This window comes from Acanthochromis polyacanthus, chromosome 20 (genome assembly GCF_021347895.1).
Source record: "Acanthochromis polyacanthus isolate Apoly-LR-REF ecotype Palm Island chromosome 20, KAUST_Apoly_ChrSc, whole genome shotgun sequence".
Lineage (NCBI taxonomy): Eukaryota > Metazoa > Chordata > Actinopteri > Pomacentridae > Acanthochromis > Acanthochromis polyacanthus.
In genome coordinates, this window is record NC_067132.1 from 7140678 (window position 1) to 7164066 (window position 23389).

General features: G+C 40.9%; 1 protein-coding gene across 1 annotated transcript in view; it reads right to left on the bottom strand.

Annotated features, from left to right (window-relative positions):
- Positions 1–23389, bottom strand: part of kcnh2b (potassium voltage-gated channel, subfamily H (eag-related), member 2b) — a 374335-nt gene that overhangs the window by 154865 nt on the left and 196081 nt on the right. The window contains exons 3-6 of the mRNA XM_051940813.1: positions 8013–8165; positions 6743–6956; positions 5860–6182; positions 5564–5775 (exon numbers count right to left, since the gene is read on the bottom strand). Coding sequence (XP_051796773.1) covers positions 5564–5775; positions 5860–6182; positions 6743–6956; positions 8013–8165 — 902 coding nt within the window. The remainder of the gene's footprint in view (positions 1–5563; positions 5776–5859; positions 6183–6742; positions 6957–8012; positions 8166–23389) is intronic.

Sequence of the window (23389 nt, forward strand, 5' to 3'; positions counted from 1 at the left end):
TTAATTCCACTGACAACAACAATCACCATGTCCACTACAAGAAAAGCCAAATACTATTGTCATGCATGAAATTTTGTCCTGCATAAGAAACAGAAATATATATTCAGAGGTTTCAGAATCTGTATCTTCCCCACTGCACCGTACAGCAGAAAGATGTGAGAGACGGATAACTACTGAAGACAAACAGTGCTGTAGTACATCCTCTCAGTCCTATACTGTGCCTTTCCACATCACAGCAGAGGATGCATATAGATGCACACACAGTACAGTAAAGCCGTTAGACAGTCCTGCTAACTCCACAGAGACGCCTTCCTCTCATTAAAGAAATATGGAACTCTGTAATGTAATTCTATAAGTGTTCTTTGATAAGCTCATTACAGACCTCTGCATAAATACTCCATATACACAGCTCAGAAATCAGAAAGTAGTTGTGGTTTCACATGGTGACACAGAATATAAATAGAATACAGTTTATTTTAAACCATTAACACCAACAAAATGATTGTTCATAGATGATATGTGTGGGTGTTTGTCTTAATGAAATATTTTGGGGTGAAACAGCTTGAGCCAAAGTTGCAGTGTTTGAGCAGGGAGAGGAATTAAAACTAACTCAGTAAATCATTTTAATTGCAACTTTTTCCATTAACAGTTTCTCCTCCACAGTGCTCAGCATTAAACTTGTGAGGCTGTCATCTCATATTTTTTTGTCCGAAACGCTTTTTTTTTTGCAGAATGAAGTTGCAGAATTTCACTTTCCTGAAGCCAGAAATCCACCCTTGATCCATAACTGATGTTTGTTTGTAATGCGTTAAAAATACATTTCTAATCTACACATGTATGCCATTCAGTCCTACAAAATGAAGAAGCTTCAACTACGTTGCGAAAAGGTTGTAGTTTAACTTCAAATGTGATATTTTCCTAAAGCAAACAAAACAGCGAATGAAAACAAAGACACATGAACCCAAAGACTGACCATCTCACCATCATCCTCCTGACGGTCTCTGTCATCCTATAAGAGTTTCCTACCCGGTCTCATTCTCACATTTTGAGAGAAAATGCATCACTTTTAAAACGTAAATGACAAAGTTGTTTAGAGAGTTTTTGGGAGACAGGGCTCAAAGTACAGTCTGTGCCATGGATCCTACTTTTCTGTTCCATTGTGTCATTTTTCAGGGTGCTACATCAGGGATAAACTGACACTCTCCCAACACTGACAATCAAATCAAACGGAAAACAGTAAATGTAGCCCAATGCGTAGTAAACAATAAGTGATTTAAGACACACTACTAGAGTGCACATTCTGCTTTTAGTCACTCAGTTTTTCCATCAGTGAGCTCACATTAATTTATCCACACATCAGACCTGCTGAAAATAAGAAGAGTCGTGACTTTGTACAACTTTCAGACTGAGCTACAACTTCTGTTACGCCACAAAATCAAAAACAACAGGATGGTTGTTTCTGTGTTTCAACATTCTACAGCAGAAACTGGAAAAAAAAGTTGGGAACATCAACACTCTGACATTCGATGCTCAGACCTTCCTAACATTTTAAATTCAACGACATATGCACAAAACCTCAGACTTCCAACACAAGTTGTGTTCCTTCTATCTGTAACATTTCCAGGAGATGCAGACGGTTCCTACCACTTTGTTGCTGGGCGCGGTGTGTGCCATCCATGGCTCCATTGGATCCCACTGTGATGGGCTGCTGGAGCTAAGAGGTAGCGTGGGTGTAGGGCTCTGAGTACATGACAGTGTCAGGGTGTTGTGAGTGAGTTTATCCTACTGTGTGTATGTGTGGGTGTTCACATGGCTGTCGGAATGCCATGTATGGAGCTGGGCGTGTGTCAGCAATATTGTATGAGTGCTGTGCTGGCTGAGTGTGTCCACAGCTAATAAAACATCCCCTGTAGAACATGGCCATGGTCACTGGAGCTAGGAGTGACACTGGACAGTGCAATGAGCCATGATCTCAGTTTTATTCTGCACCAGTCCCCTTCTAGCTTCTCCAAACACTAACCTCCTCTCCTGGGCATCATGTCAGAATCTCCTCCCTATCCATCCATGATCCAGCCTCCCTTATTAGACTGCATCAGTCACAGTCACCTGCACTCAGGTTCACCCAAAGACAAGAGTCCAAGAAAAAAAAGGCTTTTCAACATTGTTTGCAAAGCAGCAGTTAGCTCTAATCTAAGAAAAGACATGCGCATTGAAACTGACAGCCATTTCAGTGTGTACAGAGAGAGAAGTGAGCATTCATGAGCCAGTCTGAGAGCAGCTTGGTCACAAAGAAGCACAAAGAGGCAAAAACCAACAGAGAGCAGAAAAAGGGGAGAGAGCCAGAAGTCCTTCAGGATGAAGAGAAATTCTGCATGTGTTCAGGGTGTCAGATGTTTTATGGAACACGTAAATTATTCAGCCTTATTTGCCTTCAACATCTTCTTCTGTGCTCCTCTGAGGGATTGATGAGGCCTGTCATCGCTGTTCCTGATGTGGTGCTGCCATCTTCAGGCCACAGCTGGTAAGACAGGTGCTCTCCTACAGTCAGTTCTCAGGCATCGGCCACAAAGATCACGGAGTAGGAGGGTTTTCAGTTGAAGCGCAGAGCTCAGTAGTAGATTTAACTGATTGTTTCCTCTCTGTATTTGAAGGTTCAATAAAATCACCTACTGTCGTCTCCTAAAAGCAGTCAACTGGTCGACTACAGGAAGGTCAGAGGCAGCTGGAGACAGGTCTTTAGGTAATTAATGGGACTTAACATCAGACACACTAAAACGACATGCTGCTAGAATGTTGTACTGGGTTGAGGAAGTTACTTTTCTGTCCCATTACCCACTGCTGTTCTTCTGATTTAGACATTCTCAGTCAAATGTTCCAAGGAATGGTTTCATATTCATGAGATGTCAGATATATGGAGGAAAAATGAAACCAATTTAATGTTTTCTTCCTAATGGCGCTCTATAAATAGCAGTGGATAGCATTTGGAGACACAGCTGGTGCTGCTTCCTCCATCTGTAACACAGCTACACTATGCAGCATTGGTTAATGCACGTGTGTGCATATCCACATGCAGCCATTGAGGGTCATACTGTGACCTGACCAGCTGCACCTTCCACTGTGTAGATGACTGCACTAGGTTTAGATTGTGTTGCGTCATTACTTTGGATTATTCTCCGTTGATGTTCCCATTCTTACTAGAAAAGTAAAGAGAGCATAATGTCGCACCCAGACAATATCAAAGAAGAATCATTCATATTCCTCTTTAGTAATTCCTCGTAGAGTACAGTCCTAGCAGAGAGCTTAACTTAATCTTTTCAGCTCTTTGTTAATATTACTCAGCGGGGGCTTCCAAACATGAGAACGAGACACAGAAACACCAGACTGACAGCTTGGAATTTAAGAACTTCACAGTCTCCATGTCGAAAACAAACTAAATAACTTTGGAGTATATCTCTGGCATCCCATGAAAACAGAAAACTATACACACATTAAGTATAATATCAAATTAAGTCACAATACACCACTGAGCAGGAGTCATAGATGTTCATTTACAATTAGATTCCAGTTGGGTTACTGTAAGATCGTAATAAAATCTGTCAGATAAACACAGAATATGAGAATAAAATCTGTGAGTTAAGATTGCCATTGCATGATGTTATGTTTGCATTTTATTGGACTGAAAAGCTTTCCAAAACCATTATTAAGGCTTTAAATTTTAAGCTAATTAAAGCTGCACTAATCTGGAAAAGAGTGAAAAACAAACAAACATAAAAGGGTTTACTCTGATGTCCTCAGCCCCTCCCATCAGACGAGGTCACACACCACATGTGCACATGGCTCAGATGAACAAAAACAGTCACAGTACAAATCTACATCCACAGCTGGGATTCCTGCCACGGCACAACCTCCTCCTGCTACCAACTCTGCTGCTCTTTGCTGTCTGACTTCAACTGAGAAGTCCTGTGACGGGTCAACAAGTTAGTGTGCCTAAAGCCTGAAAATGGAGCAAACAGGAAGTACAGACGTGTAGTTTTCTCTTAGATCACTTCAATTACAACATGCTGAAAGGTAATTGTGGAATTTTTGCCCATTGACACCAAATAATACTGCCCAGCACAGCTTTAAGGAGTTACAAACCTGGACAAACTGACAACAACATCGGCATAGAGTGATCCTTATTTATTAAATACATGAAAAGGTGTGATTTATGATAGACTGTTTTCAAGAGTCACTCTACAGGACGAGACATCTTTCGCAGATCACTAGAAGTTTTTAGGTTTCATGAATGGTGCAGGGTATAAAGGCATGAGGCCCAAAACCCACTGGTGGGTTCAAAGGGCATGCTATTTTATTTAAAAATGGCTAAATGAAACCATTCATCAGAGCCAAAAACACAGAAAGAATCATTTGACTTTCAACTTTCTGACAGTCCTTGAACTAATCATATGGTTTCATTGGAAGAATTAACCCAATCCAGACTTATAAATTTGCCACTCACAAGCCATTCTGATCTTCTACTACAGGCTAAAGACTTTTCTTTTGCACTCCTCATTCCACTAAGCATTTCAAAGACCCTCTGAACAAGTAGAATAATGATCTGTGATGGAGCGTCCTAATTAACCTGCTCCACCACAAGACATCTTCCTCTGATTAAAGGCCTGATACTTAGCTTTCTGCAAAGTACACAAGAAAACTTGCCTTAAAAACAGCCTTGTTTGTGTGACTGTTTGCCTCATTAAAGCTCTCCTCTGACAGCGGCACCCAAAGAGCTGCTGTACGATCCTGACTGAGTCTTTTACTTGTCTGTTACAGGCAGCAGAACAAGCACCTTTGTTAAATGAAATGAGGTCAAAGCAGACTTTCCTTCTCTCCAGAAGTTCTATATGATTGCCTCTGCTGTGACAAATGCTTTTTTAGCAGATGTAAAAATTATCCAGACACAAATTCATTTTCTAAACAAAAACTCGAACCACAGAGACAACTCACGACTTAGTTTCTATAGAATCTGTTTCTGTTCATTCTAAATCATTATACATCAACTCCTATGGAAGCAGCAATAAGAACAGGATTTACAGACACTGTTTCTGGAACACGGAGTTGACAGATCTTCAGACTGAACATCTCCAGAGAGAGGTAGAAGCACTTTCTAGGGTTCCTGAGGTGATGGAGATGATGTTGAGGTTGTGTCTGTTCTGACTGCGGTGAGAAACGGCAGCTCCAGAACACAAGCTTAGGAGGGACTCAGGAAATGAAAGCGCTGCCTCACAAGATGTCCCATATGTCCTCTCTCCATTACTCTCTTAGTCAATTAGCAGTAATTGGAATGCCGCCACACCACCTTTCATCATCCTCTCATCAGAGCACAATCAATCTCATTCTCATTCACTTGAGCTGGTGCTGTGAGCATTTTATACCCAGAAAGACTTGCAGCAAGCAGAAACCTTCAAGATAAACAGAGAGGACTGGGACACTGAGCTCGAAGCCACAATGTACCAGCAGCCCAGACTGGTTCCAAAAGACAACACAACTACCATCATACTCACATCCACTCAGACTATCCTACCTGTGTGACTTTTTCTGTGACGTTGTGTGTCCGGTCAATAAGTTTGCAAGGAGCGATGATGTCCATCTCCCCAGAGGGCAAGGCGATGAGGGGGTCGGGTTTAAAATCCACAAAGTTGAGGGTGATCTGAGGAATTTTGGAGATTGTGCGGTACCTCATGAGGTCAGAGTCTGAGGTGGAGTTCAGGATGTTTGACTTGCTGTTTACCGCACCTGCAAACCAAATAATGCAACAGAGAGGTCAGAAATCAGATGGAAGAATATCAGAGGTCCTCTGTTTGTCAGTTCCTCTCTCACCAGTGCTGCTGCTGGCCGGTCGGACACTTGCTCTCCGGTTCTTTCGGTCCCAATCGGGCCTCATGGCCTCGATCTCGTCTACGGAGGAGGCGCGCCGCATGCTGTGGAAGCTTTCCCGTGAGCGGCTATGAGACAGGGAGCAGTTAGAGGCCGAGCCGTCCGGGTTGAGGCTGAGGCGGTGGTGGGGTGCTACACAGGGTGAGGACTGGGTGAGAGGACCCACCAGGTGGTGAGGAGCTGGGTGATGGGCTACAGGAGGATCAGTACACAGTAAGGTGCGCTGGTCTTCCTGCCGGTCTTCTGGCCAACTCTGTAGAGCTGACCTGGGAATAAAAACGGAGATAATATTCACAGACTGTCATCGATGAATCTGAAACCACATTACAGAAAGTATCTGCTAAACTGTACAGCACTGGAACAGAACAAAGTGACCAACAATGAGCCCACTTCACTATAAGAGGAAACAGATCATCAGGATTCCGTCAAGTAAGAACATTTCACATCATTACTCTGAAATGATGGCACTGTGTGGTCATCTGGTGAATTCCTATTTGATAGGATTTCACTTCTTAACTTAAAAGTCAACTTTGTGAGTTAAAAGTCATTGAGTGTGGTTGAGAAAATCAAAGCTTAAAATCATTAAAAAATTGCCAAATATGAGTCTCATAAAAAGATAACACACCAAAGCCAGGAACAATTCCCTTAGACTTCAGTAGGGGAGAATATTTTTGGTAAGAAACCCGTGAGAAGGTTGCTCTGTAGCAGCAAGCTCTAATGTTTGTGCCTGTTTATAAAAATCATTCATGAGCACAAAATGTGTTCCACATAATCAGTAAATAAAGCTATGCTGATTCATCTGCTGAAGTAACCCTCCAGCATCTACCTGCTTCCACTGAGCTGCTCCTGGTGGTCTGGTGGTAGGGGGGGAAGGGGAAGGAACTCCCCCAGGCCTAAGGACTTGTGACTGGGGTGGTCTGGATGCAGCGGCAGGGGTGTAGCGATGGGGATGTGACCGGCCTCGGCGTCGTCAAGTGACGCTTTACTATTGGATAAGGACCGCAGCAAGGGAAGACGCAACTTGAAGCCTCTTGGGCGACCTGGTAGAGAGGAGGAGGTAAGATGGAGGATAAGGCTCTTAACCTACAGAGAGACTGAAGATAACTACATTAAACTGTGGCACCGATGAGAGCTGCAGTAGGAAAGTGAGATAAGTAGAGACAGAAAATCTGAGGATATTTAAGGTGATGGAGGTCATGCTAGGAGAGAGGGAGATTTGAAGTGGATCAGCTCCAAAGACAATCTACCACAATCTGGGACAGCAGCATTGATTAGAATTTGGTTTTAGCCACAAAGTCGAAAAAACAAAACAGGCATTTGATTCCAAACATTATTGTGCCCTACTTCAGATGCTTTCCCCCAGGTTATCCCTCTGGAACATTAAGTACACAGACAGTTTATGAAAATAGCATTTTGTCAGCACAAATACCCAGAATTTACAGGAATAAAAGCACTTAACAAACATCAACAGCACCTGGTCTTTCTGCAAAATGGAATGAACAAATAATCCAGGTAAGTTTAATTCAATTCAATTTTATTTATATAGCGTCAATTACAGTCAAATTGTCTCAAGACGCTTTACAGAACCCATATACCTGACCCCCAGAGCAAGCCCAAAGGCGACAGTGGCAAGGAAAACACCCTTTTAACAGGGAAGAAACCTCAAGCAGAACCCGGCTCTATATAGGGGGGACCCATCTGCCTGCTGGCCGGGCGGGTTGAGAAGGACAGAGGAGGGCAAGGGGGAGGGATGGGAAAGCAAGGAAAACACAACACACAATTGGATACATGTATGACAAGATATGTAAGATATTTAAGTGATGGTTACTTCAATTAGTGAAAGGGTAATGAGTTTTTTTTAGAATAAAGTGTTTGTAAGGTACAGTAGTGACATGCACTGAAGCCAATGAGAAAACAGAATCAAATGAAGTGTGTTGGTGTGAGAGATCAGGATGTAACAGAAGGAAAACCTGGACTCTGATAAAAAAAAAACTGTGAGCAAATGTTTTTACCGTAACAATCGCTTATGTTGCTTGAACCCTGGAGAACGTGGAACCTGAGCAAACAACATGAAAACATGGTCGGTCAGTAGCTACCTGTAACGAGCCAGGTGGGCAGGCGATGGTTCAGATCCTGTTTATCGTCTAGTGTCTCGTCTGTCATGACCTCGAAGTTGAGGATGAACATGATCACCACCCCATCCTCGTTCTTCACCGGCACCACATCCACCATACACAGGATACACTGACCTGCAGGGCAGAGGGAGGAATAGGACTCAGTCACTCTGATTCTACTACCCTGAGCTTCATATCACCAGACATCTCATTAGTAGATCCTAACAATTAACAACAGTTATATTAAAAATACACGTCCCAAAGTAGAAACTCCATGAAACAAAAGTGAAAAAGTCATAAAGCCTATGATCACTGCAACCATTTTTAGTACATCTGAGATTGTCCATTAGCCTATTAACATGAACATGGTAATAAAATATGGCTGTAAACAGCAGGACTTTCTCAGTTTTGCACCACTGATCTGTGTCTACCTGTTTATCTGCATCCACACACACACAGAGGTTATCAGTGGAAATCAGTGTTTCTGTGACAGTTCAGACAGCGTGAGGGACACTACACAACACCTCTATAGATGCTCGCTCTTTGGCCCAAAACTACGGGATGAAGCTTCTATAAGTGCATTAAGCCTGATGAACACTGAAGGAATACTCTTTGTCAGAAGAGATCCGGATGAATTTATATGCCTCAATGGGGTTCAGCATACTGGGTGTAAAAATGAGCCAGACTACCACAGTGAATGCATCGTCCTGACAGTGAAGAAAAGAGGTGAAAGTAGATAATTTGAGCCTGCATGAGGGCAAGATGTTGCCTGGTAATACACCAGAATACAAGCTGATGAGATGACAGCCTAATAAAGCTGGACTTCCAAAGTATTAAAAAATTAAAGACCTGACTCTCAGTGATGAATGATGTGCAGCCTATAGTTCTTCCAGTGTGTAAGGATACATACAACACACGGACTCATTGTACAGGCCCACTTTCTCCTTCTCTCTACTTATTAAATGTGCATCTGTGCTTAATCAGCTCACACACTGTCCTCCATATGGGGTTAATCTACCAGTGGAGTGCTAAAACAGCTAAGTAAGTGTGAAATTAGACCACATATGACAGTAAGTGGCTGAGGTTGAACACTGTACACACCACCTCCACTGGAAGTCACAAAAAGACAAGAAATGCAAATCTTTGAAGTATCAACACACACACACACGCACGCACGCACGCACGCACGCACGCACGCACGACTGTACAAAACATGATCTGACTAAGGAGATCCTATAGGAGTGAAGAAAAATCAAGACAGGAACACGATCTCCAAGTCTTTAAAGTACAAATGAAGTGAAGCCAGCTTATGTTCAAACACTTCTACATCATACAGCAGGAGATGGATGCTGATTACTACTGCTCCGAATAGTTAACAAGTAAGCTAACAACCACCAAATATTCATAGGAAAACTATGCTTAATGATAAACTGCAAATGAAAGTGACATCAGGTCACAGGAGGGAGAGTAAACCCATGGATCGAGGAAATCGATGAAAGTTTATTTCAAGGTTTGTAAAAACAAAAGCAGAAAGCCTTTAAATGCCTGTATTTTACTTCAAGTTTCAGTGATAGATTCCAAATTACTCACCTAAGTATGCAGCAGCAATATCATCATGATATCAACTGTTTAAATCTCATTTAGCCTGTCTGGACACTACCACTCCCCCCATTTACCGTAACGACAAAACATAAAACCAAGAAACAATAACAGCATCTAGTCTGCATGTCAGAATAAAGTCTTATATTCTACATCAGCTTTTAGAGGATTTAAGAAAGCTATTTAGTTTTTTACTGTAATCCTCATGTTTATTTCCCTAAACATGGACATGTTGTCCGAATCATTCCTCCACATGTCCCTACATCCTTGCTGTGTCTCGTCTCTTACCTGGACAGTGATGGTCAGAGGACGGTTCTACAAACAGAAGCAGTTTTGGTGGTATGTAGCACTTACAGAGAACACGCTATGATAACGTACAGTGTGTCTACTGCCTCTCTCACCCAACCCGCCTGCCATTCATCTCACATCATCGCTGGAGAGTGGGCCGGAATCCGATTGGACAACAGCATAATCCCAACACAGGAAGGGAAAAAATATGAAACATGGGGAAAACTAAAGGATTACACCATCTGGCCATATCTGTCAGCTGGCATGTATGTGTGTGTGTTTGCATCAGTGCTTCTATGTGCACGTGTAGGTAGAAGACCAGGCGGGTGTTCATTCAGGAGGTACTGGGTCATGTCCATTCATGCCTGGTTTCATTAACAGCTGAGCATCAGCATTTGCAGCTTTTTTAATCACTGAAGGTGTTGCTGCATCGTGCCTAAAGCTGCTTCCCAAAGCTCTGCAGCCACCTCACAAAAGAAAACATGCAGATTTAAATCTAGCAGTTCCAAAGCTTCTGTCGGTTTACAGGGGGAACTTTGAATTTCCTCCTTTATACTTGAGGTAAAGCTGTTTATTAGATCTATAAAACTTTGTTTTTGACCAAAATGTTTCCCTTACTCTGGAAATGATAAAATAATTGACCAAACAAAGTGGGACAGTGTGTTAGAGATGATAAAAAGAATGGATTTTGATGATTTATAGGATTTTTGTTTTTTAATTTTTATAAAAAATGCCATGTACAAAATAAGTAAACCTAATGAAATTGTTGCAAATCGTTTACAAAATGCAGCTTCTATCCTATTTCAGATGTCCCTGGTGATTCTTTCTATGTTCTACGGTGATAAAAGCTGCTGCTCTCTAGTCAGTCCCAGTTAAAACCAAAGAGCTTTAAAGTCCATCGCTGACTTAGAGTTGAGCATTATGCTGCTCATAAGAGTTGAAGACGTTATAAAGCCACATCCAAGTGTTTTCACACAGTGCAAAACAGAATCAAAAAGTGCCAAGAGCTTTACACTGAAAAATGTTAAAGGCTGTGGCAGACAGCTTCTCTCTGTGGATGACTCTACTCTTCACAGACAGAAACATGAAAGTGGAAAGTTTGAAGTCATCAGTTCTGTGGTGGGATGAGATAACTGGGTTTGTCTGGACACTGAGGCGGGACTATCAAAGGAAAACAACGTTGAACCTGTGGAACACCACAGTCAGAAATGGTGGCTTGAATGTCTTTGAGGATGTTTGTCACCCTTTGGTCCATGAAACCTTCTAAAATAAACAGCATTCTGAGAAAAGCTGACATTGATCTGGAACACAAACATCATAGAGAAGAAACGGTCAATGGAAAACAGTATCAGCATTTCTGAGTCCAGAGGAAGAGGGGCAGATCATCACAAATAGAGAAACAAAATCACAGTTAAAGGCTCTGGCATAGATTACTGAGGTAAGGGTGTCTGTGTAGGTTCTCATTCATCCAGGTCATGGTTGAATCAGTTCTGAGAACTGAAGAAGCCTCTTGGATGAGAGGTGAAACGTCTTCAAGGAACTTTCTTAAAGTCCAGTGGATTGATTTAAACTACTCTGAATGAGGTAAGGGTCTGAATAATAGGAAACACAAAGCTTATTGCAAAAATATCATTTAAAAAATGAAATGATTAGATGTCATCCTTCACATTTGTATGACAATGTCTTCCTGTTTGTTGTCAGGTTTATGTCATTTCCAGAAACCTACTGGATGAAATAAAAAGTCACTATAGATTAAATGCATCCTGAATATGAATAACTTGTGGATTAACTGTATAAAAAAATAGAGTGAATTTCATATCTTTATCAGTCTGAAAGTGGGACCAAATTAACCAGTATTATTTTTTTATTTTGCAGAACCACTTTTCCAGCATGTTGCCAGAAAACATTTGCATAAAAAGTCTAATTATTCAAGTCTCTCATGTTACTTTGTCAAACAGATTAAATTGGATTAATGGATTCCCTCACTGATTCTAATTACTGTCACATGAACGGTAATCTGACACAGATTTCTAGCACTAGTGCTCCACAAGGGGCTTTCATTTCAGATCCCATGTATGTGTGTGGAGCATGACCTGATGTTCATGTGTGAACAGAAGAGCTCAGAGGGTCAGTCCCTACAGTCTCCTCTGGTGTCTCTCAAAACAAACTGTAAAAGCAGAAAGCTGTGTACACATGTTCTGTTCTATAATGTGTGTTTTGTGGATGACAGATGTAGAAACACACACGTGCACAGATACACGCACACACAATACAGGATTAAATGTCAACACAAGAGGATTTGACTTAAGTTGACTGAAGTCACACTGAGTATTGTCGTTTCTTCTTCTGAATCTGGAGCACTCGGTTCTGTTTCATTTCTCAGAGTGTGTGTTTGCGTTTGTTTACCTGAGTGTGATGTACAGTAATCATCCATGCATGACTGCATGCATGCATTAATGCATGAGTGCACAGTACAGTAAGGTCTATGGTACTATGATGTCTGTAGATACAGAAGTAGGTCTATCCAAGGGAGTGTGTGAGTATGTGTGTGAGTGTCCTGCGTTTTGTGGCAACATCAAGGATTACATATTTATATCTACATATTTTCGAAGCATCAGACCGCCTTGTTGTTACCATCTACTGTAAAAGGTTTCCTCCGAGAGCATCTGAAATGAATCGAGCTGTGAGGTTAACAGGGCAAATGTCATTTCATCTAAATGCTCCGTCTGGATGTATTCCAATTCAGTGTGTTCCATCTGATAATCTGATTCAGCGTTGCTGACTTACAAAGCTCTAGGAGATTATCACAATGCGCTAAAACACATCCAAAAAAAGCAGGGAGTGCAAACTCCTCAGTGCTGATGGTGATATCCCACCGATCATACCGCTCAGCATGCTAGAAGAACTACAGAACAACCAAACTTCTAATTTAAACTCAGGTTTCTGGAGAATTTTTGGTCAAAATGTGACATAACTGCTGGACACTGCACCACCGTCTACATGATTTAGCATCATGTAGCAATGAGTTAGTGCAAAATCGTATCAGATTTGATCATTTTGAAGTATTTAGGACAGCATTCATCTTCAGATTGGGCTTTGAAATAAGTTCTAAATGTGTTTTTTATCAAATCATTCTCAGGCTTCAGTTAATCCTAAATGCTGTTAACTTGTCCCAGAAATGACCACATGACTCCAACTCTAGCTGTTCTTACTGGTTACCCATAGGTTTTTAAAATCATCCTAATATTGGATTCATTGAAAGCCTTACACTGGTGACTTCCATTAGTGTTCTTTCATCAGGAGCCTGACCACTGTTGGAGAACCTTTGGCAGGAATCTGTGACTGTTCCTGAATGTCTTCTTCTCACCACGGATAGACTGATATTGTTTTACCATGTTTGATATTAATTATTAGTACTGAAGGAAGGCTGATAATCAATACTGGAACAGACACACATTAAATGTCAACACAACATGAGCTAACAGGAAACCTGTCAGTCATGACTACAGTAATAAGGATTACTTGAACTGAACCTGCTTGGTAGAAACAGGAATGAAGACAGCTGATATTTGGACCTTCTCCTCTTTTCACTATCAGATTGATTGATTGATTGATGTTATTGTGATCATTTAATTTACTTTTTTGTAGATTTTACTTAGTTCCGGAAAGATTTAAATAAAATGTGAACGACCCTGAAACTTTGTTTTAGAAAATGACTATATAAATTAATCTTTTATGCAATAATAATAACAATAATAGTTATTATTGTTATTATTACTTTTTTATGAAGTATAAAAAATAAACTGCAGTGTTTTACATCTGAGGTTTCACTGAGATGGTTCAGGATTACATTTGGACTCCTTTAAAAGATCAGAATCCATCTTTAAGCCTGAAAATTTCTACTCCCACAATCCTCAGAGGCACATCTGGATTGAGAAGGATGACCGAATGATGCAGAAACTGACCCTGACACCTAGAGGCCGTTCGGGGTTCAAGCTGAGCTGCAAAAACAGATTGAGGTTTTTTAAGACCTAGAACAGGACTGGTATCACTGAAATTAACATGCAAGCAAGAAAGGAGAACACAAAGAGGATAAAGAAAAGAAGCAAGGCAAAGGCAGATGAAAAAAAGTGGAAAAGCTGAAGGAAACAGGAAGAGAAGCAATAAAAGAAGACTAAAAGAAACACGGGAAAGTCAATAATGGAAACAATTAAGTTAAACTGTTAAGAGAATGTTGAGAAAGAAGGAATAAAGTGAAACAAACAATTTATGGTTGGGTTAGCAGTCCATTAAAACCTACTGAAACCCCAGCTGACTGTCTGGTGAGTTCAGAGGGACAAGGTGAATCAGATTAGCTGTTCAGAAAGAGCCTTCTTCCAGCTTAGCAGCAGATCGGAGAGCAGTAAACAGAGATCTGGCCTTCCCACACTAACCTAATGTCAAACCACACTCAGCAGCTCCACTATTAGTCCAGGGAGGTTTCAGAACCCATCTTCTCATTTTTCCTGTTCAACCTGAGAAACATACATGAAAACATTACACCTCCCCTCCCAACCTGCCTGCACTTGATTAGAAGAGAATGATCATATCTGCTATGGAGACAAGAAATTCAGTCATTCAGATCCTCACCTCCGTACTGAGGTGAAGGGATCAGATAAGAGATAAGATCAATTATAAAAATACATCCTGAAACTATTCAACAGCACACAGCAACAGCTTCTAAGGGTTTCCAACCACAACATGGCATTTAGCGAGTGAAAGATAATTTTGACTTTGACATGAAATATCAGGAAGTCTGGAGCTCTCTGCTCCACCAAGATCACATCTTCACCTTCTCTGTACTACTACTGACTGCTGACAGCATCAGCAGGAAAACACCTGATCATCTGGACCAGTGGGACTCCCATAAAGCTGTGTGTCATCTCCTCCTAGTGGACAACAGCTGTCTCTACATCTTGTGCACTAACAGAGGAGACATCCCATATTCTGGCTGTACATGTGTGAGAATCAGTTCCTCCGACAGTCCAAAAACATTGCTGAGGTTAATTGGTGATTCTAAATTGTCTGTAGGTGTGAATGTGAGTGTGATTGTTTGTCTCCCCTAATTAGGATTAAATGGTCATAAAATGAAGAAATAAAAAAGCAAAGAAAAAATAAAGTCAATAGATGCCCAAAAATGATTTTCCAAAAATAAAAAACATACTTTCTGATTATATTTTTTCCTATCATAATTCAAGAGCGTTTTAAATTGATTTGAGGGCAGCATTTATCGATTTCATTCTCAGATTTTGTGATATTGTCTCTCAGAACTCTGCTCTCGCGCTCAAATTTGCTCTGCGCGTGCTCAAACTGTGTCCTCGCACTCGGTTAAGATGGTGCTCGCGAAGAATTCCTGCCCTCAAACTCAAACTCTTCCTCTTGCTCTCACGGAGCTTCTCCTCACGGATCTCTGCTCTGCTCTCAGATTTTTTGTGTATCAACGCTGTCAACCAATCGAAGGCCGGCGAGCTTTGACCAATCAGATTATCTCTGTTTGTATACGGGTGCGTTCGCTGTTTTCCGAGGAGCGTCGCATACGGGCGGGCACTCTTTCAACAGGTTTGATCCACTCCCTACCTCCGGGACTGTAATAAATGTGATTTCTTTTATTTTTTTGACCACTGTCGGAATAAAATATCATTCAATGCATACAACAGCGTCCGAGCTTCTCATTAAAATGGTGAGAGCAGAGTTCTGAGAGACAATATCACAAAATCTGAGAATGAAATCGATAAATGCTGCCCTCAAATCAATTTAAAACGCTCTTGAATTATGATAGGAAATTTATTCCATAATTTATGCCCATATTTTTATTCAGCTTGCAGAGATCCATGTGTCTTGGACGTAAAATGGCGACTGAAGTCTTTCCTTTATGTTTAGGCTGCGTTTCAACCAATCAAGTGACTCTGGCCTGCCTACAAGCCCTAAACGGCCAACCGTAGCCGAGACTGACCGATCTGGACCTACCTATTTTGGTCAGTAAATTCTGAGCAAATCACGTCGGAGAAAACGTTTGACTGACAGGGCTGATAGCCAATGATCCTGCTGAATAGCAGGATTATAAATAGAGCCTCTGCCAGCGGGGTTGTGTGACATTTCACACTTTGGCTCTGGCTGCAGAAGGAGCCTCTCTGTGTCCCTCTCTGTCTCCCTCCCATTATCTGCATCTGATCCACACACAAGTGCCTTTTTTGAGTTCTTTATGAGTTTTTGGAGTGAAAATAATGTGAAAATGGGCTATAAAACGAACATATACCATTTTTACCCAGGGTGTGCAGAGGATGTACAGAGGGTGTCCAAAATTGACAGCGCCGGGCCATAAAAGTACAAATACATGTGTGAAACACTCATTTCTTGTAGTATTGCTCTGAAATTTTGACCTGAACTATGTAAGACCCCAGGCTGTTGCCTTTTTGTGTTTTCAATCTCTCACAGTGCTGCCACACTTATTTTCAGGTGTTTTATTAGGGAAAAAATTTAGGTGAGAATAAAAGTCATCCTAATTCAGTGTGTTCCAACATAAAATGTTCTGTGCCAGTAGCACCTAGAGTAATTCTGACGGCACTGGGTGAAAATTCAGGTTGTCAGCTTTCAAAGGAGACCCCAACCATGCCTGTACTCCAAACAGTTCAAGAACAGCATTCAATTTACTTTCTGTACATCTTCAGTAGAAATTTCAGGCGAAAATTGACCGAACATTTTACTATTCTTAACACTAAACCTACACCTCGGTAACAAAACATTCAAAATCAGTTTATTATTCGGTGATAATCACAAAATCCTTTCTGTCACTGAGATAAGGAGAGCATGGCATTTCGTCAGAGTACTAAATATTCCTCTTCTAATGGCGACTCTAATTATTTTTCATATTGCTGTCAGAGATGGTATCAGTTAGAACCAGGAGCTTTTCCAACCTGGAGCAGTGTGGATGCTTTATCTGCTCTACACCAGAAAACACATATCTGTGTTTCCATCAGGACAGGGATATCTAAATACTATTTAGATACCAAAAGACCATTTGCCTGTGGTTACTGTCCATTACACAGAGTAAGATCATGGGCCTGTGAGTGCTGATAGATGGAGGAGGATGAGGATGTGCTTCTTGTCTAAACGCTCTGCTCTGTATAACACACAGTCACAAAGTCTCATTCACTCTCCTCTGCTCTGTCACTCAGTGGCAGAAAAAACCCAGAAGAGGAAAGAGTGCAGATCTTCATTTCCACAGATCCACAGAGACAGCTTTAAATATTCTACAGGGTGGCTGGCAACAGGCCAACTGGCAGAGCTCGTTATATTCCTGGCGTTATGTTCTCAGAGCTAAAGAAAGCCTCCTTAAAATCCCAAACACTCCAGCCAGGCTAACAACCCCACTGCATAATGGCTAGAAAGTGTGATTCACCACAGGAAAATATAAAGTCTATAGCTTTCAGCTGTGATCATAATCCCTAAAAGTCTGCACGAATGGATGGATATGAACCGTAAATCAAATACTGTAGGTTTCATCTTGTTCTGGCCTTGGTTCATGCTGTGCAGTCAGGGAGATACCGGCTACTGGAGGCAGAAACACCACATCAAAGCTGGGATTTCCAGCCAGCATCATGGTCTTTGTAGCCAACAATGACCTCTGACCTCCGTGGGAGACGGCATGTGCCCGTGGACTCGATAAGCAGCGAGTCGATTAGGAACACCCAGAAGGACTGCCCGATTCTCAGAGGGGAATCCCAGCTTAATCCTAAGTCCCATTACCTTGATAACTTTCTGAGAGCCACAGAGAGGCAGGATGAATGCTTCACAGTAAGGTCTGCTCATCTGTCCAGGAGAAGAGGATCTGATGTAGTGTGTGAAAAAACTACTAAAACACTCGCCTTGACTTAAAAGTCACAAAAAAACAACCAAAAATTCTATGTGTCTTCACATTATGTGTAGTTAAATGAATAACTGAAAAGAGAACAGAAAAAGAAATGCATTTTTCTCTCTGATATGCCCAACTCAGAATGCCTTAATGGACCAGGGATTGGTTTCAGTATTCCACAGAGTAGGAACCACTTCGGTTCAAACATTTTATCTCAGAAGAACAGCTCCATATTCTGGGTTCTGTTCATAAACAGTCTCTTTGGGCATCCTTCCATGTCTGGCACTGGTCTTTGATTTATTTATTTAGTAAGTCAACAACTGTACACATGAATATGTAGTGGTTATTAGACTAGTTGCCATATTTAAACAGTTTGAAATGTTATGCTTCTAAACATAAACGTCCTGTGGGATGCTGCTGCTGTGGTTTGATGAGGTTTGTTTGGATTCTAATGTTTAGAAGAGCATTATTTTCTTCACGTTCATTTCAGTTTTTATTGTTCCCAGGGTACAGGATTAAGCTATAAAGTGTCATTGAGAATATAATATATAATATAATGTCTTTTACCATTCTCTGAGTAAAAAACAACTGAAAAGAGAACAAGGTGAGGTGACAGGAACAAAGGAAACTGTTTAGTTTAAAAAGGCCAAACCTGAACTGCAGTCTACTGGCAGGACTATTTCTAACAGAATTTCATTCATGAAGACTAAACATCAGTCCAAAGTCATTCTGTCTTCAGCATGAACTTCACGACACCTCAGGGCCAGATGTCTTCTTCTAACAATCTTTAGATGAGCTCAGCTGGTCTCTCTGCTGTTTCTGAATCTGTTTCATCATGTTGAGTTCTGCTGGATGATGTAAATATGTCACATGACAATGTTCTAATGCAGATTAAATTACACTACAGATTAATTCATGTTATACAATGCAGATGTGTTCAGAGCTAGACTGCTTTCAGTTTAAACAGCTGGTCATATCATGTACTTTAAATCACTCTGAAACTGTCAGCTGGGCTCACCTTTCTTGGAAAGAAATTAATTAGCCATTACTTTCCTTTACTTTTATTTATTTTTCTATTCTGGTACTCTGATGCAACCAGGAGAAAGACTCCATCAGAGCCAGTGGTTCTCCAGAATCTGTAGTTGGTCACTTCAGTCCAATAGCAAACCCCTCTGTGAAAAAAACAAGAGCACAAAACTGTAGTTCCTCAATTTACCACTTGAATCTGGTTCCAAAAGTGAATCAATCTACATAAAACTCAGCACATATTTCAGGAAAATGAAGCATGTGACACACTTTAAGTAATTTCCCCATTCGTTCCCCCATTCTATTTCTTTGCTCATATAACATCAGCCAGGCATAGTGAGGAGTCAGATGATGACTGCAGCCTCCAAACTGAGCTTCAAGACCACAGAGATGCTGTCCATGACACCACATAGGGTTCCTCCATCTATATGCACAGTCTGAGCAGTGAAGATAAATCCTAGAGTAGGAGCAGGCAACACCGTATAGCTAAGGGGACAGAGGGACCTCAGAGAAACAGGGATTCTTTAGGAAATAATGCTGTAGGTGCCCTGGGTGGTCAATCCCATTCCTCCCCGACTACAACACCAAGCAATGCTCCGTTAGGCTCCACAGAGAAAACACCCAGAAAAAAATCTGATGTTCTAGCTCTACCATATGACCAAAGCAATAACATGTGTCTACATCTATAAACATCATGTTGTTTTCAAATAATTTCAAGTTAAGAATACTTCTCAGCAAGTATATATATCATAGTAAGGTAATCAGTTTTGATGCTTCTAAATTATTATTTTTTTAATCTACAGTCTGCATTTACAAACCCAATTTAAAAAAGAAATTACTGTACATTTTCTCTGACTTTTGGGCTTGGACAAGTGAAGGGTAAATATACTGGGCCAAAGGACAAGTCCTTGAAAAATGCTTCAGAAAAGCATCTTTAGCCACAATGTACTGCATCCCAGAGCAACAAGCACTCGTTCTAGTCATTAAAATAAGACATGATGAGAAGTGCATCACAGAAAAATATGTTAAAGTGAGAAATGGATCACCAAATGAGTATCATGAAGGTAGAGATTTTAGAGAGCACATTCTGTACCAAAGATTTTCTGTTATATGCACCACATTTGAAAAAAGAAATGCCTCTAGTAAACCACTAGGTGGCAGGCCACAGCAGCTCTGTGCTCCTCTGGAGGTGACATATTGTGGTGAATGTAGGGCCTTCGTACTGACACCTCGATCGCCTGGAAGTGTTGCCTTTAGAAATGGAAAGATAAGGAATTAATCTGGTTATACTACACCACAGCACCAGGCCTCATACAGGTGAGTTATTGTCAGAGGGCTGGAGGACAGAATGGAAAAATAAATTGGTGTGTGCATACTTGTGTGCACGCTTTATTTACTTGTGTGTGAATGTCATACAAACTGTTAATAACCTCCCAAACACACCCACCCCTTGCTCACCCTTGTGAGCTTAGACACCAGCTGTTCTCTGATAAGTGATGTAATGTTATTCCATCTTTCAACAGGGACACACACACACACACACACACACACACACACACACACACACACACACACACACACACACACACACACACACACACACACACAGCTGACCCCTGCACCCTCCTCTGGATTGTTTGGGATGAGAAGCAGTGGAAGGACAAACTACTCTGGACAACGATTCATCAGCCTGCTCACCTGTAATGGAGACAATGTAATGGAGACAAATAGCCAGCTGGTGAGCGGTGTGTTTACGTGGCAAAGTGCTACCTGCACTGAGATAGATTGTCCTGATGTGTGTGTCTGTGTGAGAGGTGTATGCCCTGAGCATGTACATGTTCAGATGCGTCTCTGTGTGTACATATTTCTGTCCCATATGATGCTCTGGGAGACTAATGCTGCCCTCTGCTGGTAGGAAATGAGAAATAACGGTGGAGTTGTCAAACTTGGTGTATGACTGATACAGTGGAGCTGATGGGACAGGGGTAGCTGGGAAGTTGACAAAGCTCCAGAATGACAGGGGGATCCATTAAAGCAGCTGTCTGTCCCAGAGGACACCTGTCCTGGATGAGGGATGGAGTGTGGTGGTGGTGAGTGAAGCCCTCTACCTGGCTAGTTGTGGTGTGTACTCAGAAACATTATGGATTTGCAATAACAAGTTTTCCATTTCTTCTTGGTTGTTACTTAAAAGCATGATCTATTAACCACTCAAAAGCTGATTTTAGTTACTTCTAAACAGTGTGGATTCTCTAAGGTGGAATGATTTCACCTACTGCAGCCAACTTAACACTAATATAGTCATGAACAAAAGTTTACATACATTTGTCAACACCATGTTTAATATGACCGTCACCAAAACATGAACACACAAAACATTTATCATGCATCATGGATTAATCACAGGTATTCTGGAAACATGACAGAATCTTCTATGTCAAAACTACACACACAGCAATGCTTGTGTTTTGTTAAATGTCCTTCAGACAGTTTCACCTCAACTAGTCACCATTGGTTGCCATCCACAAGCTTCTGGTCGTGTCTTTGACCACTCCTCCTATCAGAATTGGTACAGTTAAACTAAATTTGTTGGCTTGAAGACACAACCTTATTTTTTCATCACAGTCCACAGGTTCTTGATGAGTCAGGACTATGGGAAGTCTTAATTATAGCCCGATTGAACCATTTCTGTAACACGATGTGTGTTTTGGGCCACAGCCTTGTTGAAACACCCAACTGTGTCTAAAACCAACCTTCTGGCTGATGAATTTAGATTTTTTCTGAAGAATGTGGAAGTAATCCTCCTCCTCCATTAATCCACTGGCACTAAAACAGCCCCAGAGCATCATACTATTACTACCATGCTTGGCAGTAGGTTTGGTGGTTTTCATTTTCTCTCCTTCTCACATATTTCTGGTCACTGTGGCAAAATAGCTCAATGTTTGTTTCATCTAACCCAGAACTTTCCTCCAGAAGACCCTTTCTTTGTTCATGTGATCAGCAGCAAACTTCAGTCAATCTTTCAGGTGCTGTTTCTGGACAAATGACTTCCTTCTCAGCCCATGTTGATGTGAAACGCGTTTTCATGCAACTTCTCATTCATTCAGACCTGCCTATTGGTGATTCTTGGCTGACTCTTGACCATCCTGACCAACTAGTTTGTGTTTTCTTCCTGATGCAAAAACTGTAAATTTCACTTCAAATTTGAAAAAATCATTGTTTCCACAGATGATTTTAGAATCTGTAGCTGATCTGAAACAGCTCATGTGACCATCTTGACTTGTTCAAGTCAGTGAGTTGCATTTTCAGAACTTTGCTGAGATCTTCAGACTTCCCTACAGTTGTGTTTATGGCTGAGTCTGATGTCTATCAAATGTATTTAAATGATCTCAGAGGAGTCACCAGCTGTAGTCAACTGTAATCACTCACAGGAAATTATGAGGCCTTGCCACTGAGATAATCTGATTAACACAGATTTCTAAACTACCAAAACTGATCTTTCAAGTTGCTCTGTGTGTATTTTTGATCCAGCAGATTTGGTCATGTTTCCAGAAGACCTATAATAAATCTATAGAAGAATCAATACGCAAGATTTTTTGTTTGTTTGTCTGTTTTTATGACAAAGACACGAATTTCAATGATTGCATCACAGAACATAAAGAGCTGAAGGAATCACTGGAAGGACTGCCATGTGATATACATGGTCTTTACTAGTGTCTGTAAAAATGTGTGTTCATGCAACTAAAGACATGAGGAATCATGGATATATGTGATGAACTGAGAAGGTGATCAAAAAGAGAAGGTGATCAAAAAAAAATAACTCAACTTTTATTTATTTTTAATTGGAATACAGCCACTGTATTTGTTTAGGGGAAATCTGTGGGACATCACAGTATAGTTGATTTCTAATTCATTTAAAAAGAATTAAACACAAGAGGAAAAAGATTAATTTTGTCACTAAACCCATCCCTTCCTTCCATTCTGCATCCCTTCCACTATTAACATAAACTTAATCAGACAAGCTTGTTTCTAATTAAGAGTATTCTCTTCTGCAGCCTTTATTAAGTCTTTGACTTCCACACCCTCTTCTATCAGTGAAGTGGAGAAGGGAGAAAATGAGATAATGGAGAGATGGAAAGAACAGGGAACTGAATACAGATCGAGGTCTTCATCCTAATCAACGCACCTCAATAAACACACACTTACTGAGGTGTGTTTGTGTTTTACAGTGATAGTAGCAGACTTCATCTGAACCAACTTCTGGACTCATGTAGTCAGAATCATCTCTAAATTGACTACAGTTGTACCTGAAGCTGCATTTAAGAACTGAGTGACTCTCATCTTGAGACCCAGAAAAAACACTATCAGGTAGAGGGTCTTTGTCACAGAATATTGAAAATTCAGTTCAGTTCAATTCAATTTTATTTATATAGCGCCAGTTGCAGGTCAAATTGGTCCGTGTATATTTTGGTAATTGGATTTTCCGTTCTAAAGCAGGTATTGAAAAACAAAAACCGAGTGGTTATTTGATTTTCATTTTAAAATACAAAAACTGAAA